The sequence below is a fragment of the Ovis canadensis genome, chromosome 16, assembly GCF_042477335.2.
Source record: "Ovis canadensis isolate MfBH-ARS-UI-01 breed Bighorn chromosome 16, ARS-UI_OviCan_v2, whole genome shotgun sequence".
Lineage (NCBI taxonomy): Eukaryota > Metazoa > Chordata > Mammalia > Artiodactyla > Bovidae > Ovis > Ovis canadensis.
The window spans coordinates 17,133,011-17,151,087 of NC_091260.1; the positions used below are offsets into that span (position 1 = coordinate 17,133,011).

An 18,077-nucleotide genomic window follows, 5' to 3' on the forward strand; every position below is an offset into this window, starting at 1 on the left:
CAGGGATCCACTCACTCCCTATGGCACACAGTCAGCCCTCAGCATCAGCACAATGTCTGGGATTCCCTGGTAGACTTTGTAACATTCTAAGCCAACGAGTACTGGTGCTTATCAGCAAATGTCGTGTTAGCTGGCATGCTCAAACAGCGGTGTGTGTTTGCACAAAATGCTGGGAACTCCTCGTCTTAAAGGAAAAGTTTTTATCATGGTTTTTAGCACTCTTGGGGAAAACAACAAAACACTTTTATAATTTGCAAAGCAGACTTCTGGTTTCACGATGGGAGATGGCATGAACAGCAGTTTACTTTTAGTGCAATAAAGCCAGGAAATGAATAAACGAACACAAAGCCAGGCTCAGAAGGAGGCAGACAAGAAGTTAGTGGGCCAGGAATTGTGAGGAATCACTGATGGATGGAAGTTGTAAGTGGGGGCAGTGGCCCAGGAATGCTATAGGGGGTTCTGCCGCAAAAGGCCTGCCAGGCTTCCAGGAGGTAGAATCTAGGATTAGTGAGGTCCGGGGACAAGTCACTGGGGACTGATTACCTGCGATACCAGGGCAGAAGCAACCGTGCCGGTTGACCCCTCTGTGCCCTTTACTCCTTTTCTGTAAAGCACGTGGAGAGAGCACTGTTTTCACAAGTGGAAACAGTGGAAAGGTAAGCTTGGGTCAGAGGCATGACACTGCTCATAGTCTCTAATCTGGTGCTAAAGCCACTGGAAGTCCACTAGCCCCTTGGAGATACTCCCCAGCTGGGCTTTTGACTGTCTGTTGCCTCTTTTTGTAGAGCCCAAGTACTAACACCATGAAAAGAACTGAAATAAATACCAACACCACTGCAAAGGATTTAACATTGAGGAAAGAGATCATGAACAAGAACACATTTAATATTCTTAGGCAGATAAAGAGCAGTATAGAAATCACGAAAGAACAGGCTATTGTGAAACATGAACAGGTAACTATGAAAAAGAATCAGTAAGAGCTCTTGGAAATAAAAATGATAATTGCTGAAATAAAATAAAAAAGAGACTAAATTGTTAAAAAAAAAACAATTAATGGACTAAAAAACGAAGCAGAATATACCAGGAATGCAGAACAAAGTGAAGAAAATGAAAAATATGAAAGAAAAATTAAGAGACAGGGAGTTCTTACACTGTTTCATAACCATTCCAGAGGGGAAGAATAAAAAAGAGTGAAGATAGTTGATATTTAAGTATGTACAAGTGGGAAATTTTATAGGTATATCTCCTAGTCCTACAATGGAAAAGATCCACCATATGCTGAGCAGGATAAAAATAAAGAAAGGTCCCTAAACATGCTGTAGAGAAATGTCAGCATTTTAAAGGCAGTGAGGAGCTCCTGAGAAAATCAGAGGAAGGACAGCTAATGAAAACGAGAACAAGGAACAGTTGAGAGTAGCACCTTGTCGATGCAAGAAGAGAATGAACAATCTGTTCAGCGTGCCAAGGGAAGATGACTGGAATTCAAAAGTCAATCACTGAAGAATGGGGGAGAATAACATTCATTCATCATAATGTCAGGAAAGCATTATGGGACTTCCCTGGTGGTCCAGCGGGTAAGGATCCTCCTGCCAATGAAGGAGACACAGGTTTGATCCCTGGTCTGGGAAGACTCCCCTGCTTGCTGCAACTAGAGAAAGCCTGTGTACAACAACAAAGACCTAGCACAGCCAGAAATAGAATTAAAACAAGAAAGCATTCTGGACACAAATAAGGGCCTGCGCTTAGTAAAGGACTGAAAATGTATGGACCCATCGTGCACGTGTGAGTGCTTGCAACCCTATGGACTGCAGCCTGCCAGGCTCCTCTGTCCATGGAGTCTAAGGCAAGGACACTGGAGTGGGTTGCCCTTTCCTCCTCCAGGGGATCTTCCCGACCCAGGGATCAAACCCATGCTTCCTGTGTTGGCAGGCGGATTCTTTACCACTGAGCCACTTGGGAAACCCACACAAACCCACAGAAACTACCCAAAGGGTAGAGAAGGGACGCCGTTGTGAACCCAGGGAGGCTTCCCAGACGAGGCAGGGATGTGAAGAATAAGCTGGATTTTGATATGCCAGGTTCCATTCAAAGAATGGCCTTGAGTGCTTTCCATTAGAAAGCAGGCAGCGGGCTAAGAGCTAGGTTAAAGGCAGAGAAGGACAGGGAAGCCTAGTGTGCTGCAGTCCATGAGGTCACAGAGACTCAGACATGACTCAGACAACAAAAGGCAGAGAGAGCAAGAGAAGTGGGGCAGGGGTTCAGAGGAAAGCAGTGAAAATAAGGCAGATCAGCAGTGGGAGGAAGAACAGCTTTTGATGTGGAAAGATGTTAAGAAACAGGCGTATGTTTCACATCAGAATAATCTACATGTTTTGCAACAGCAAAATGGGAGAACTGGGCATAGAATTTATCTTGAAGCCCAAGCAGGATATCTTGAGAGATTGCTCTGTGGACTTGAAGTTAGTAAGAACAGACTGGGAGAAAAATAACAAGAGCAGATAAAAACCCTTTCAGAATCTTGGAGGTATTTCTCCTGTCTCTTCAGTTTCTCTGTGAGAATTGGGACTTGAGTTTTATAAAAATAAGTTTGAGAGGCTTCAACTCAGGTTCTTTAAACACCACTTCAGACAGTCCCCCTGATGCCTGCATGGACTGGAGAGCACTGGGCGTTAAGACATCTCTGGAGCAGCTTGGGCAGAACCAGTGGTGGAGAGGCACACAGTGTGCCTATGGGAAGCACCTCCTCCTGGGCTTCCCGGGCCACTGTTCCGGGACGCAAGAGGAAGACGGAGGCGGGAGGCGTCGGAGCTGCGGAAAATGCTGGGTGCTTTGGAGGTCTAGAAAAGGGACTGAAGACCCTTAGGGGACTTCCCTGGTGGTCTAGTGGTTAAGAATCCACCTTCCACAGCCTGGATGGGAGGTAAGTTTAGGGGAGAATGGATATATGCATATGTACTGCTGAGCCCCTGGACTGTTCACCTGAGACCGTTACAGCATTGTTTGTTAATCACCTAGTGGTGTTCAGTTGCTCGGTCCTGTCTGACTCTATTCTTTGTGACCCCATGGACTGCAGTGTACCAGGCTTCTCTGTCCTTCACCATCTCCTGGAGTTTGCTCAGACTCATGTCCATGGAGTCAATGATGCCATCCAACCATCTCATCCTCTGTCTCCCCCTTCTCCTCCTGTCCTCAACCTTTCCCAGCATCAGGGTCTTTTCCAATGAGTCGGCTCTTTGCATCAGGAGGCCAAAGTATTGGAGCTCCAGCTTCAGCATCAGCTACACCCCAATATAAAATAAGAAGTTAAAATAGAAAAAAAAAAAGATCAGCTTTCCAAAGCAGGGGACACGGGTTCTGTCTCTGGTTGGGGAACTAAGATCTCATATGCTGTGGGGCAACTAAGCCCACACATGGCAACCAGAGAGGCCCCCATGCCACAGGGAGGCCCCAGCACGACCAGGACACAGACGCTTAGGACACATACCACACTCATGCCCTGGCTCATAATCATCTGTCCACTCTCTGTACCTGTCATTCATTCAAATGCGCATTCGTAAAGGAATGGCTCTCTGAGTACCTACTGTGCACCAGACAGGGTTAGAGGCGAGAATGAAGAGAAAAACATTCCCTGGTTTTCTGGGTACTAGCAGGAGGCTAGCGGGGAGATGGATTTTCATTGATTTACGAACACTTATTGCAAATCCACCATGTGCCAGGCACTGTGCTAGCTTTGGGGTTACAGAAGTAAAAAAACAGATACGGTCTCCATCCTCCTGAGATCCTCAAATACTGGGCAGATAAACAGCAGGCTGTCAATACATCTGGTTCTAATCTGGAGACAGACAAGGGTTCAAATCCTGACTCTGTCACCTTTTGGCTGTGTGACTTTGAATAGCACCTTTTATCTGAGCCACAACTTCCTCATCTGAAAAACAGGGATTGAACCATTCCTGCCTCATAAGAATAAATGGTAATATGATTAAGGGAGACAGCCTGTGAGGTGCTGAGTGCTGTGGCTGGCACCTAACTGCTTCTCCATTACTTATGGACTTCCCTTCAAGCTCTAACCCCATGAGAAAGAGAAGAGAAATGGGAGAGGAGAAAATATATGAGAGAGAAGAGGCAAGCAGGGAAGGAGGTGACAGAAACAGAGTACCAGCCAGTCACAAAGGCCACATGGTATATGATTCCACGCATATGAAAAGCCTAAAAGTGATAAATCTCTGGACACAGAAAACAGAGAAGCGGTTGCCTAAGGCCGGGGCAGGGGCACTGAGAGGGAATGAGGAGAAATGGAGAGGCACTGCTAACGTGCACAGGGCTCCTTATCTGGGCGATGAACTGCTCTCACGTTGATTACGGTGATGGCTGCACAGCTTTCTAACCATACTAAATTATATCTCAATAAAGCTGTTACCAAAATTTAAAAAATGCAGAAGTGGGGGATGGTGCCTAGACCAAGAATCTCAAGTAGTACAAACTTGTGTACAGCGAAGGAAACCGTGAACTAAAGGAGAAGACAGCCCACGGGCCGGGAAAAAATATTTACATATGATGCAACTGACAAGGCTCAATTTCTAAAATAAATAAACAGCTCATTCAACTCAACAACAAACAGCAAACAGGCTAACCGAAAAACAGGCAGAAGACCTAAACAGACATTTCTCCAAAGAAGACACAGAGATGGCCAATAGGCACATGAAAAGGTGCTCACTATCACTAATTATTAGAGAAATGCAAATCAAAACTACAATGAAATATCACTTCACATGGGTCAGAAGAGCTATCATTAAAATAACAAATCTACAATAACAAATGCTGGAGAGGCTGTGGAGAAAAGGGAACCTTCCCAACTGTTGGTGGGAATATAGATTGGTGCAGCCATGAAAGAACAGTAAGAAGTTCCTCACAAAACCGGAAAGAGACTTGCCAAACAATTTAGCAATCCCACTTCTGGGTACAGATCCAGGTAGAGCTCTAACTCAAACAGATAAGCAGCTCAGTGTTCACTGAAGCACTATTCACAGCCAAGGCGTAGAGACAACCTCCACGTCCACCGACAGATGATAAAGATACAGAGTGCACACACAGAGATACAACGGAGTGCCACTCACTGACAGATGATACAGATAGTGTGTGCACACACAGAGATACAATGGAGTGCCACTCACCGACAGATGATAGAGATACAGTGTGCGCACACACAGAGATACAACAGAGTGCCACTCACCGGATGATAAAGATACAGTGTGCACACACAGAGATACAACAGAGTGCCACTCACCGACGGATGATAAAGATACAGTGTGTGCACACAGAGATGCCACTCTCTGACAGATGATAGAGATACAGTGTGCACACAGAGATACAACGGAGTGCCACTCACCGACGGATGATAAAGATACAGTGTGTGCACACAGAGATGCCACTCTCTGACAGATGAAAGAGATACAGTGTGCACACAGAGATACAACGGAGTGCCACTCACCGACGGATGATAAAGATACAGTGTGTGCACACAGAGATGCCACTCTCTGACAGATGATAGAGATACAGTGTGCACACACACAGAGATACAATGGAGTGCCGCTCACCGACATGATAAAGATACAGTGTGTGCACACAGAGATGCCACTCTCTGACAGATGATAGAGATACAGTGTGCACACAGAGATACAATGGAGTGCCGCTCACCGACATGATAAAGATACAGTGTGTGCACACAGAGATGCCACTCTCTGACAGATGATAGAGATACAGTGTGCACACAGAGATACAATGGAGTGCCACTCACTGACATGATAAAGATACAGTGTGCGCACACACAGAGATTCAGTGGAGTGCCGCTCACTGACAGATGATACAGATAGTGCGTGCGCACACATAGAGATACAATGGCGTACGACTCCTTCATAAAAAATGAATGCCAACTGCAGCAGCATGGACAGCACAGAATTATTGCACTAAGTAAAGTAAGTCAGTAAGAGAAAAACAACTATGGTATGATATCACTTATGTGTGGAATCTAAAATATGACATAAATAAACCTATCTATGAAATAGAATTAGACTCACAGACATAGAGAACCGACTTGTGGTTGCTAAGGGGAGGAGAGACTAGAAGGAAGGATGAATTGGGGGTTTGGGGTCAGCAGATACAAAGTACTACATACAGTGCGGATAAACAACAGGGCTCCACTGGACAGCACAGGGAACTATATTCAATATCCTGTGATTAACCATATGGTAAAGAACATGAAAAAGAAAATATATATAAGTATTGGGTTAGTCAAAAAGTTTGTTCTGGTTTTTCTGTAAGATGTTATCAAAAATATACCCAAATCACTTTTTGTTACCACCGAAATTAACACAACATTGCAAGTCAACTATACTCCAAAAAAAAATTGAGAAAGAAAAAGAATCACAAGTAGGCAAAAGGACACCAGCTCCACTCACTTCAACCTTCAGGCCCGCCTGGAAGCTGATGCCATCAGGGATGGTCGTCTGGAATTCGGCAATGGTGTAATACTCTTCCTCCACTTGAGGCGGGATGGGAGGCTTGGGCAGGTTGAGACCTCGAGGCTGGTACAATTAAACACAGTGTTAAATCCCATATAACTCCATTCCCCAGTGCTGAATGAGGGGCTAAGGGACTGGGGCACACAATCACCCTTAAAGGGATGCTGGTGGGCCCATCTGGATTCTAAGGGACAAAACAAAGGGGATCACTAATCATCATCTTCTAGATGGGTCGCTGGCCCTTCAGCTTTAGGGTGATAAGAAAAAACTTGGGACGTTTGCCTACAGTCATGAAAATTGGGTGCAGGACAATATTCTCTGAACTTAAGAGATAACGAGGGTTGTGAAATGAACACAGGTTTCCAAGTCAGACACATTGGTGTGACTTTGGGTAAAGCCCTTCCCCTCCTGAGAGCCTCAGTTTCATCTCCTGTAAAATGGGGATAATAACAGGATCTACCTGGTGGGGTCACCATGAGCATTCGATGATTTCACGTAGTGAAACATGAGCAAGCATACTGCTTAGCACCCAGTAGGTGCTCAGTAGATGGCAGACACCAAAAACGAGAGGCCCATTTTTCACAGTATTGCTTAGAAAGGTACCTAAGAATTAAAAACGGAATATGAGAGTAAAATGCCAGAATGGCACCATAAGAGAAATGTGTGCCTCATTCTGTTTCAGTCTCAAGCCACCTTATTGGAGAAGACTCATTTCAGACAAAGCAGAGTGGGCTCAGGAGGCAGAGAGCACACGCCCAGGTCCAACTGTCACAAAGCCATAGGCCAACTGTGTGATCTCCTTGGACCCAAGTTCTTCCACCTGTCAATGGGATTAGCTTCACAAGGCTGCTGTGTAAAAGAACTCATCCTTGGAAGGGGCGAGGTGAGTGTTGGCGGCCAGTCTTAGGTCGGGGGCTGGCTCCCCAGTTGCAAGAGTCCACTTACTATGGTCATATCTCGGCGAGGAGGGGGTCTCTGCCTCATCTTGGGTGATCCTATAAAGAGACGAGATCTTGTTTCACACACGATGAACATAATCCCTGAGGTGGACACCATGACAGATCTAACCTCTCCTGCAGGAGATGAGGTATCATGTTTTGCGGCATCAGGGAGCGGCTGTGACGCTTCCTGTGGGAGGAGCCTGGTGGGGGCGGGGCCACACAGATTAGGTCTAGGACTCTCTATTAGCGATAGGATGCTTCTGAGTCCTGGAGCGACGGAAAGCCTTCCAGGAAAGGCAACAAGTGTAATGTGAGGTGGGAGGCAACAAGTTAGGTGACTTTGAGCCATGTGGCCCTCTTCTGAGGAGTGGGGATAATGCCTGCCTCCTGGAGGAACCAGTGGAGATGAAAGTCCACAGTATAGGCTCGGCTCTTGGCATGTGGCAGGGATGCATTAATGTTACTGCCCCTGTCTTTGTTTGCTCTGGAGCAAACACAAATAATGCATAAACAGAGCCAAACAAACTTGGACTGATGACTTCAGGGGTTTTTAACTCTGGAGTTGGGCTGCTCCTGCTCTGGGTCAGGAAGAGGACGACTCTGCAGTGGGCCAATGCTCCTGGCTAAAGGCAGACTACTGAGGAAGGCACCCCACATGCTGCCACAGCTGATCAGGTTTGAGTCTACACAGAGGGGTGGTTTGGCAGTTGGGGTGTTGGGAAGACTGCTAAACTCTTAAAATACCCATTTCCTCTGTCTCTTATTAGAATAAATAGCAACAGAATTTTAGCCAGACACTTGACTGCCTACATAAAGATGACATTTCCCAGACTCCCTCCCAGCTAGGTAATGCCACGGGACTCAGTTCATTCAGTTCAGTTGCTCAGTGATGTCTGACTCTTTGTGACCCCATGGACTGCAGCACACGAGGCTTCCCCATCCATCACCAACTCCTGCAGCTTGCTCAAACTCATGTCCATCGAGTGATGCCATCCAACCATCTCATCCTCTGACTGAGTCTGGCCAATGGGATGTGGCCAGACAGCCTACTCTCAGATGGGAACATTCAGTTGTCAAATATATACAACAAAGTTCTGAAAAGCAAGATAAGTAAAGAACTATCTTCGGAGTAAACCCAACACAGGGTCCATTTTTTTCTTCCCCAGGCTCAGAAATGAGGCCCTGCAGAGAGAACACTGGCCCTTGAGTCAGAAGGCTGTGGGTTCAAGCCCCACTGTTCACTATCTGGGTGGTCTTGGACAAACCACTTCATCTCTCTGCTTCCTAATCTGTAAAACAAAAGCAGTGAGTCCTACAAAGTTTGTTACGAAGGATCAGCGAGACTGATTGTAATATTCCTGGCACACGGTAGGGGCTTGAGAAACAGGGGGTCTGGTGATTATCACGAGACAGTGGAAAAACCACAGCTTGAGTAGGACAGCCACATCTCTCCACTCAGGTTCTGCAACTTGCTGGTGGGATGATCTGGAAACAAGTGATCTGGGGCTACAAGCCCATTTTCTCATCTGCAGGATGGAGGGTGGCGGGGCTGCTGTGAGGGTGAGGGACAGCCCGTGAACAGCTCTGGACACAGAACCTGCCGTGCCTCTGGGAGCCAGGTGGGTGCCACTTACTCTGCTTGATGTCACTGTCGGGCGCAGGGCGGCCCTCAATCCGGCCATCCCTCTGGTTGTTGAGCAGCTCCTTCTCCCGGCCCGCCGAGTTCTGCTGCCGGGAGACACCGTCGAGCTCCAGGACGCCCACGTGGGCGGGTGAGCCAGGGCCCAGCTTCGGGGGTGAGGGTTCCCCACTGTTCTTCCTCAGGTAGGAGGCTGGGGCCCAGCCCTCTTTGCCCTGATACCTGGGAGGAGGGGAAAGATGTCATCTAGCCTGCTCTGCCAGGCCCATAGGAAGAAGCCGAGCTCCTACAATGAATCTCCCTTCCGGCCCCAGATGGTAGAACGATGGACCATCACTGCCCAGGGCCAGAGACTGGCATACTGCTTGCTGCCTCCTGATGAAGCCTAAGCTCCCAGGTGCGCATTCAAGGCCTCCCCAGTCTGGCCTCTCCTTGCCTCCCCAGCCTTGGTTCTCACGGCAACCTCCACACCCCACCCACCCCATGTAGCCTGCAGCCTTCCAAATGCTCCACTCTCTCTCACCCCCTTGCCCAAAGCTCTGCTCTGGGAGACCCTCTGCCTGGAAAGCCCATTCTCTATCATCCCAGCTCTGCCTAAGGTGCCCTCTCAAGGCTTTCCTGAGCCTCCTTCCATGGTGCCCTGGTGGTCTTGCACACACAACAGCATCCTATCCAAAATACACAGTGCCACTTGGCTGTGATGGTCTTGTTTCCCTACTTAGAATGTGAGGTCCTGGGGGTGGAGATCACGGGTGATTCATCTCTGCGTGGGGCCTCACTGCCCGTGAGTTGAATGAAGAAACAAGGGGACAAGTGGACAAACTGTCAACGGAACTGGCAAGAGTGAGCGGCCACAGAGCTCTGCTACAGCCCTTATACATCCCATACAGTCATCACTGCAGTGACAGCAGCGACGGTAACTGCCACTGACGCACACCTACGCCGTGTCAGTCCTGTTTCAAGCACTTTACAGCTATTGACGCATTTCATCCATCCAGTGGGGGGGGTGGGTGGCAGGAATGGGTTCAGCCCTAGACAGCTGGCACTTGTCTGTGCTGTTCACCTCTGCTCTGCAGCCTCTTCCCAGCAGCCACAGCTGCCGGTGCAAAGCCTGGTGTAGGCAGGGTGGGGCTCCGGTCACAAGCAGATTAAAACGTGTTCAGGTGGGAATGGAACAGGTCGGGGGCTGGTTCTAGGGTAACCAAGGGTCACTGAACTCCAGAATGACTGACACCCTAAGAGCCCAGCTCACTGAATTCCAAAGGGAACTGAACAAGTGTAACAATCATTTAATTCTCTGCACAATGGAGTGTGGTTGAATAGCATGACCGGAGGGGCTGATTGGGACCGCAGGTGTGCAGGAGGCGGCTTGTGAGAGCCAACTGTTCACGTCCCTTCCCAGCTCCACGTTCAGCACCGTCACAATGGAAGCTTGAAATCTACCACGGAGGGACGATTTACACCACGGAAACTGGCAAACACCACCACTCAAGAGCATTGTTTCCTTCTGGAACTGGCTGTTAAACATTTGCCAGCAGACCACTAGTCTGAACCGCAAAATAGGTGCCCAGACCTTTGGGGAATTGCCTAATGGACTGGAGATGACATAGCAGGGCCACCTCTCATCAAGAATCACTGTAAACACTAAACAGCACTGTGTTCCAATAAGAAGGGTCCTTTTCAACAAGAAGCAAGCTTATAAGGAGGCGGAAATCTGCAGATTTTGGTGTCTATCAATCTTAAAACATCCTTTGAGAAGGACTAAATCTCGTGCCAGCTGGAAAGTGCTGGGCCCCACACGATGCAGGCATCACCGTGAGACAGTTCATCATCTGGAGGCCCGAAGCCATAAACAGAGAGGCACTGCTGAGTGGGCTCTGGGGTGGGAAAGGCACAGGCTCAAATCCTGGCTCTGCCACTTTCCAGCTTCGGCCAAAGCTTCTGATGACCACGGCAACATCCTGCTGCCGCCGTGTGAGGGACCCTGAGCCCATCAGGCCACCTGCATTCCAGAGCCACTCAGGTCGGGGATAATTTCTTCTATCACAAGATAAAACACACTCAAGACACGCGAGCTGTCACCGTCATCCTAAGTGTATGTTGAAGGAAGTGTCAGTGGCTCAGTCGTGTCCAACTCTCTGCAACCCCAGGGACTGTAGCCCAGCAGGCTCCTCTGTCCACAGGATTCTCCCAGCAAGAATACTGCAGTGGGCAGTCACTCCCTTCTTCTCCATCCAGGGACCGAATCTGGGTCTCCTACATTGCAGATCCTTCACCGTCTGAACCGCCAGGGAAGCCCGTCACTGTCCTAAGTGCGCCTTCACACCTCAGTTCTGAGGTCCTGACTCTCAGGAAGCCTTCTTGACTCCCAGGCTGCGGAGCTGTCTTCTGGGCTCCAAAGTCCCCCACGCATTCCTCCCGCACTCACTCACTGCCCTGCCCTGTATGTGTGTCCGAGTCTGTCTTCCACGCCTATGGGTATAAACTATTGTGTTTTTCTTACTGTTGAGTCCCCAGTCTTCAGAATACAGCTTGGCCCAGAATAGATTCTGGTGTAGGTTTGCTCAATGAATGAAGCGTCACACACTCAGCCCCAGGTGACTGGCCCCAGTGTCCTGCCTCACACCATGGCAAAGACACCACAGGGGAGGGCCCCCAGACTTCCTCTCTTGCCTAAATCTCCCAAGGTTGCAGCCTGCCCACCAGAGTAACCAAGGAGGGAGTTCCCAGGACTCTTATTACTAAAACTAGGAAAGTCCCAAGCACAGCAGGACGAACTGGCCACCTCACCTACCGATGAGCTTTTGATTCCATCACATAGATGAAAGAACTGTAACAAAGTGTTGGAAATGCCGGTCTCCACCAGACTCGTAGAGATGACAGCAAATGGTGAGCTTTAGGACGGGCTACAATCCATGTGGTGTTACCCATCCTGTTGCTCTCAGAGTGGGGCTGGAGTAGGAAATCACTCCCTCACGGCAGCTTCAGCCTCCAGTTACTCATTACGAGACACATCTGGAGGTGAAGACCAGTCTTGCTCAATGGGGTTCTTGCTATCTGTGGTTCAGTGTGTTCCGAGAGTTTTGCTTACTACGGCTTTTTAGAGAAGGATATGGGTATGGAAGGAAGCCAAACAGCACAGAGGAGAAGCGTCCTTCTATGGCTCAGGCTGAAGCCTCATTTCCTCTGCAATCGTTTACAGACATCTGTGCAGCTGGAGTCCACGTGGCCTGAAACCCACCCAGCTGCAGAGGGTACCTGATCTTCCACCAGCCTTCCAGGTTTTTCTGGATGACCTCCACCACAGCTCCTCTCTCCAGGTTCATTTCATCTTGGTCACGGGCTGTGTAGGGGTAGATGACTGTGTACTTCTCTTCTGTGGGGACAAAGGGATGCTGGGGTAAGTCAAGGATGCTGTAGGCTTGGAATGTTGATGGCCAAGGCTGTGACTCTGAGATGCCCTTGCAGGGAAGGCTTTCTTCCAGAGGCTTCTATGCACCATCCTTCCCCCACTCCCCCACCACACCCCAGTGACCCTCACTTAGCCCTGGATGACCCTGGTCAAGCAGCAACAAGACACAGGACAAAGGGCAGGTCCTCAGAAATCTCTCAGCATCTTGCACTCACCTTCCTCAAATCTGTGCCTCAAGGTCACCTTCCTTGAACGTGTCATATGTAACACCCAGGCCCAGGGCACCCTCACCCTACTTACCAGGAACAATCTTCCAACATATCGATAATTGATTTATCTATTGTTTCATCTCTCTTTCCCTAGATAGACTAAAGAGTTCCAGAAAGGCAGGATTTGAGTCTGTCTTGTTCATTCCTCTGTCTCTAGCACTGGGAATATTTGGGAACTATTTAGTAAAATAGCCAGGGTTTAGAAAATGAATAAGTCCTGAAGGCCTGGTGGGAGTCACCTTGCTCATGCTGGGGTAGAGGACCGACGTTAAACCCTTGTGGTGGCTCCGCTGCAGTCCTTGTTGGTGCAGGGGTCAGGAACAAGCTGGATTTGGCAGCCTATGGTTTGGGGTTGAATCAGTACCATGGAGGAGATGGCCATTTTTCATTACCTAGCTGGTAGCTGATTTCCACTTTTCATTTATTTTCAAGACCCTGGATCCAACCATGCCTGAAGCTTAAGTTTTATTAAAAAATTATTTTTAATTGAGATATAATTGACACCTAACACTGAGTTAGTTTTGTGTGTACAACATAATGGTTTGAGATGTGTATCATGAAGAGATTGCCTGCTTCTGTTTTTATTCATGTCACTGGGGTGCCTTCCGTCCCCCTCTCGGTGGATCCCAGCTCCCTTACCCCCAAAGCCAACAGAACTGCCTCCAGCAGGATCACCTCCACTGCCCTGCAGGGCCCCGCTGGAAGGCTGTTCACTGCCACTCAGATAGGGCCCTCCCCGGGGCAAGGGCACAGCTCCCACCCCCGGCACTGCCGGCAGTGACTGCTGAGTCCCAGGGGAGCTAGTGAGCAGGGGAAGAGGGCCTTCCTGTTTCAGTTACATTCCAGGCCGCAGGGAGTCACCGAGCCAGCTGTGCGATGCTGATGGTGAGTGCATCGGGGAAAACACCACGGGCTGCCTGTGGCCTGCCCAGCTGGTGCAGAGGGAGGCGGAAAACACACAGGGCGTTTATTTATTTATTGATCTAGCCCCCTGACCTGCGCGGCGGGGGCTGAGCTGACTCAAACGCCACACATCCTGTGTACGGCAGAGTCAGCGGTTCTCCTCACTCACGGATGCAGGCTGGGGTACGGGTGCTGTGAGGGCTGCAGCCGGGAACCCAACCCCGTGCAGGCAGAGAAGTTCTGTCCGGCTAGGTGAGAAGGGCGCTGCCTGGGCCCCAGAATAAATAGGCTCACTACTACAGGCTCCAAACTCCTGGGATTCTCTAGCACCCAGAGGCCCTTTCTGGACTCCATAGAATGTCCAGTGATCCCTAACAAAGCTGAAGGCTTTATAGACTGCATGGTGGTGACACCACCTGCTTACCATCCATCTGCCCTTCCCCTGGTGGCACTGCCAGCCTCCAGCCACATGTTTGGGTGAGGCTGCCCTTGCCAGCACCTAAAGGGAGGGGCCAAAGTGACTGGGCACTGTGATTAGTTTAGGGATGGCATATGACCCAGTTGGGTCAGCTGGAATCAAATCCTGGGATTGTGTTGAAGGAGAAGCATGTTCTTTGGTGGGTGTCCCCAAAGAGTGCCTGGAACCACCATCACCATGAGATATGGTTCCAGCAGGGTAGAGAATGGAGCTGAGGGTGGCAAGCATGAGTCTCAGGTGCCAAGGGCAGGTGGAAAGGAAATGTTACCTGCCAAGCCAGTAGACAAAGAATGATGCCCACCATCAAGCCATCAGCCACTGCAGCCACCCCCAAGAGTGCACCCTGAGGGGAATTCAGATGGATAAAAACAGGAAGCATTCTGCGCTCTGGGTACTGGCCCAAGATAGATAAGATACATATCAAAGGAGTAATTTCAACGAGTCCAGACTCTTGCATCTCTCCACTCTTAGAAAAGCATGAAAATCGTTAACTTAAGATGTTTGCTTTTTTGTGATTAGCAGTAATCTTTTGATGTTAGACTACGTGTTTTGTTTTTTTCCAGACAAAACCCCCCTATATACCCTGGCTCCTCCCTTACCTCTTTGGGGGCAGTGCCAGGTCTATCTGAGAGGCTGTCTCCCAGGCTACAGTCCTCAGTAAGGTCCCTGAATAAGACTTAACTCACAACTGCTGGTTGTCCGTTTTTCTTCAGTCGACAGATGTTTTCAAGCTCCCGAATCCAGCCATGCTTGAAGCTGCCTCTACCTAGAGTTTTCAGCGACCTGAGTCAATGCACTTCCTTTTTGCTTAAGCTGGTGTGACATGGGTTTCTTTACCCTGGTCACTCAAATGTGCCAGATAAAAGGAACAGGTCACTGGATCAAGATTATAGAGGCCCCCGGGCATCATTTATTTTTACTTCATTTTAGAATAAAATGATCTTTATCCTTTTTTGCAATAAATTTGTTTTTACATTTAACTTTTCTTGTTTTTATATTTTTGCTTGATTTAAAAAAAATAAAGTTTCTTTTCAAGAAAAATAAATAAATAAAATATTTTGCTTTTGACTCGATATAAAATACAGTTGGCTTTGATAGTTTTGTCTCTGCAACATAACACAGCCTTAGTTAGGAAAAGGGTTTTTATTTTGTTCATTAATTTTAGCACCTATACCTCTAGGTATCATTTTCTAACCTAGGAAACTTTAGGGCCCCGGGTCGAGAAACACCCCAGGCTCCCTCCTCCCAAACATACATGCCAACACACACACGGTACAGACCAGACCACCGTTTCTCACATGCAACGGGCACAGGCGGTCCTGGAGCAGGGGGACGCATGCAGATACAGGGTCCGGTTCTGAACACCGAATGGGGAGGGAAGCTCCAAGGTAGGCACCTTGACGCCAGCTGACGGCATACAAGTCCCCCAGCGTCCGGCGGCGACCCGTGGGCTGGGGCAGAGACCAGTACCTCCATGAGACTGGTCGGGCAGCATGTGGAGGCGAAGGGCAGAAGGAAGAGGTGAGAAGAAAGCACTTCCAGGGTCTTGAGGCAAAGGCAGCACCAAGCACGTGCTGCCACTTAGGAGCAATTAATTCTGTGTCTCTGCTGAGCTCTAGGTGTCTCAGAAGGACCAAATTCCTCAGTATTAGCCCTGAACTTGAGTGAAGAGCCACCCAGAAGACACAATGCTATTCCCAGCATGATTATGAAGAGGCCCTACGAAAATTCCTCACGGCAGAGGGAAAAAATGTACAGACCCTTAGGAACATGTGGTCCCTCTCCCATCTTCTAGCTGTGTGATCCCGAGCCAGTGTTTCTACCTTTCTGAGACTGTCTTCCCATCTGTAAAATGGGGATAATAAGCAGTCAGAGACATGCCCCATGGCGGGCATCATTAACTGTCTAAGAGAGCTATGGTTTCCAGGCAGCACACCACTGCCTTTAAGCTGAGCTGGTTTTTGTACTTTTTCTTTGTTAGCCCCGCCCCTAGAGCCTGGTGGCTCTGCAAACACAGAGCAAAACAAAATGCATTTTACTCTGCGGGTGCTGGCTGTAATAAAACTAGATGCCAAACCACGCGTGTGCTTTTTGTGCTAACCTTTGAGCATAGAAACCCCTTTTCCTCACTCTCTTTTCTGTTAAATACATACATAAGCGGCTCTGTGCTTTCTAAAGAGAGTCAACTAGAAGCAGCAAATATTCAACCCTAGGTAAGCCACAGCTCTGTGATAAAAACCATTCCTAGTTATTTATTATTTTAGGTTCTTGCCAACTGCTTTGCATGTGGGATCTCATTTAACTTAAAAAAAAAAAAATCCCATGATGTCGATACCATCATTTCCATTTTTAGAGGAGGTAGCTGAGGCATAGAAAGGTTAAGTTGCTGGTCCAAGATCACTCAGCCAGTTAGTGGTACAAATTCAAATTCAGTGGTGAGAGTCAAATTCAGGCCTGACTCCAGAACCTTTTTGTTTAGTGTCTAAAGTGAGTTCAGTCTCGATTTAGGAATTCTTTGGGGGTGAGGGGAGGGGAGGTGGCTGGGTTAGGATTTCTGATGCAGCAAGAATCACTCTTTCAGACACCTGTAGGGAAAATTCTCTGGGAAACAGAAGTGAGCAGAGAGGGTCAGTTCTGATCCTGACACCCAGGCAGGGCCATTAAGCCAACACAGAAAACAGACAAAGCAGGGATCTTTACAGATGGCTTTAGATATTTTGTCAAGAAGCCAGAAGCAGCGCCAGCACCTTGGCCATCAGAATAACTCAAGGGAGGATGAGTGGGGTGTGGATAGCAATCCAGCCGGCCTGCCGAGTCCCCACAGAGGCATCAGGGTCCCACCTCTGGCCAGACTCACCTGGGCTGGCTCCCCAAAGCCACCAAGAGCAGGCAGGCTTGCCCTGCCCCAGCCCCAGAGCCTGGCTTCCCGTCCACAGGCTACAGAGCCTGAACCAGGAAGCTGCTGAGACGGCACTGGGTGAGGGGGCCCCCGCGGGTGACGGCCGGCGTCACAGCAGGCCTGGGGGCCTGGCCCCTCCTACCTTCTTCAGGCTGCAGGGAGAACTCATCTTGCACGCCATCCTGCCCTTCCAGGCAGGTTGCAGGGACCCAGCCTTGCTCTTCAGCAGTGCTCACGAACCACCAACCTGGGAAAGTGAGAGTGCAGACTGAATGTAGTTGGGTCAAGTATGAGGCCTGTGCGTCAGAATATAACAACAGATTCAGCTGGGAGAGGAGTCAACGCTCAGGGTGAGGCTAAAAAGTCACCACTTTATTAGAGAACACAAATACCCATGCAGGGCTTCCCAGGTGGTGCTAGTGGTAAAGAACCTGCCTAACAACTCAGGAGACATAAGAGATGTGGGTTTGATCCCGGGGTTGGGAAGATTCTCTTGGGGAGGGCATAGCAACCCACTCCAGTATTCTTGCCTGGAGAATCCTATGGACAGTTGAGCCTGGTGAGCTACATATAGTCCGTAGGGTCGTAAAGAGTCGGACACGACTGAAGCGACTAAGCACATCCGTGTTTACCGACTGTTAACTGCTACAGACAGGCTAACAGGAAACCTGCTCTTGAGCCTGGGACAGGGCTGGGGAAGGGAGTCAGGGGTGGGGATGTGGAGAAAGGTTTTTCTAAAGGACGAGAGTAAAGAAAGTAGCTACCTTCACTAAGGTGAGCAAAGCACTTACCATTTTACTTGTATTTTATTATCCCTAATGCACAGATGAAACTGAGGCTACAAGAGGCAAGACTTGTACAAGTTCACAGAGCTTATGGCTGGGCTGCAACTTGTACCCAGGGCTCTCTGACACTGAACCCACTGCCCCAGTAACTCATCTGAGACACTGATTTTGCCTCTATTCATGTCAAGGTAAACCTGGCTGCAGATGTAACAGTTTGAGAGGCGGTTCACTCA

At 48.9% G+C, this 18,077-nt stretch overlaps 1 protein-coding gene across 1 annotated transcript in view; it reads right to left on the minus strand.

The window, feature by feature from the left end:
- Positions 1-18,077, minus strand: part of SH3PXD2B (SH3 and PX domains 2B) — a 122,458-nt gene that overhangs the window by 12,556 nt on the left and 91,825 nt on the right. Inside the window, exons 8-12 of the mRNA XM_069556057.1 lie at positions 17,202-17,306; positions 12,357-12,474; positions 9,094-9,320; positions 7,464-7,513; positions 6,456-6,581 (exon numbers count right to left, since the gene is read on the minus strand). Of these exons, the coding sequence (XP_069412158.1) occupies positions 6,456-6,581; positions 7,464-7,513; positions 9,094-9,320; positions 12,357-12,474; positions 17,202-17,306 (626 nt within the window). The remainder of the gene's footprint in view (positions 1-6,455; positions 6,582-7,463; positions 7,514-9,093; positions 9,321-12,356; positions 12,475-17,201; positions 17,307-18,077) is intronic.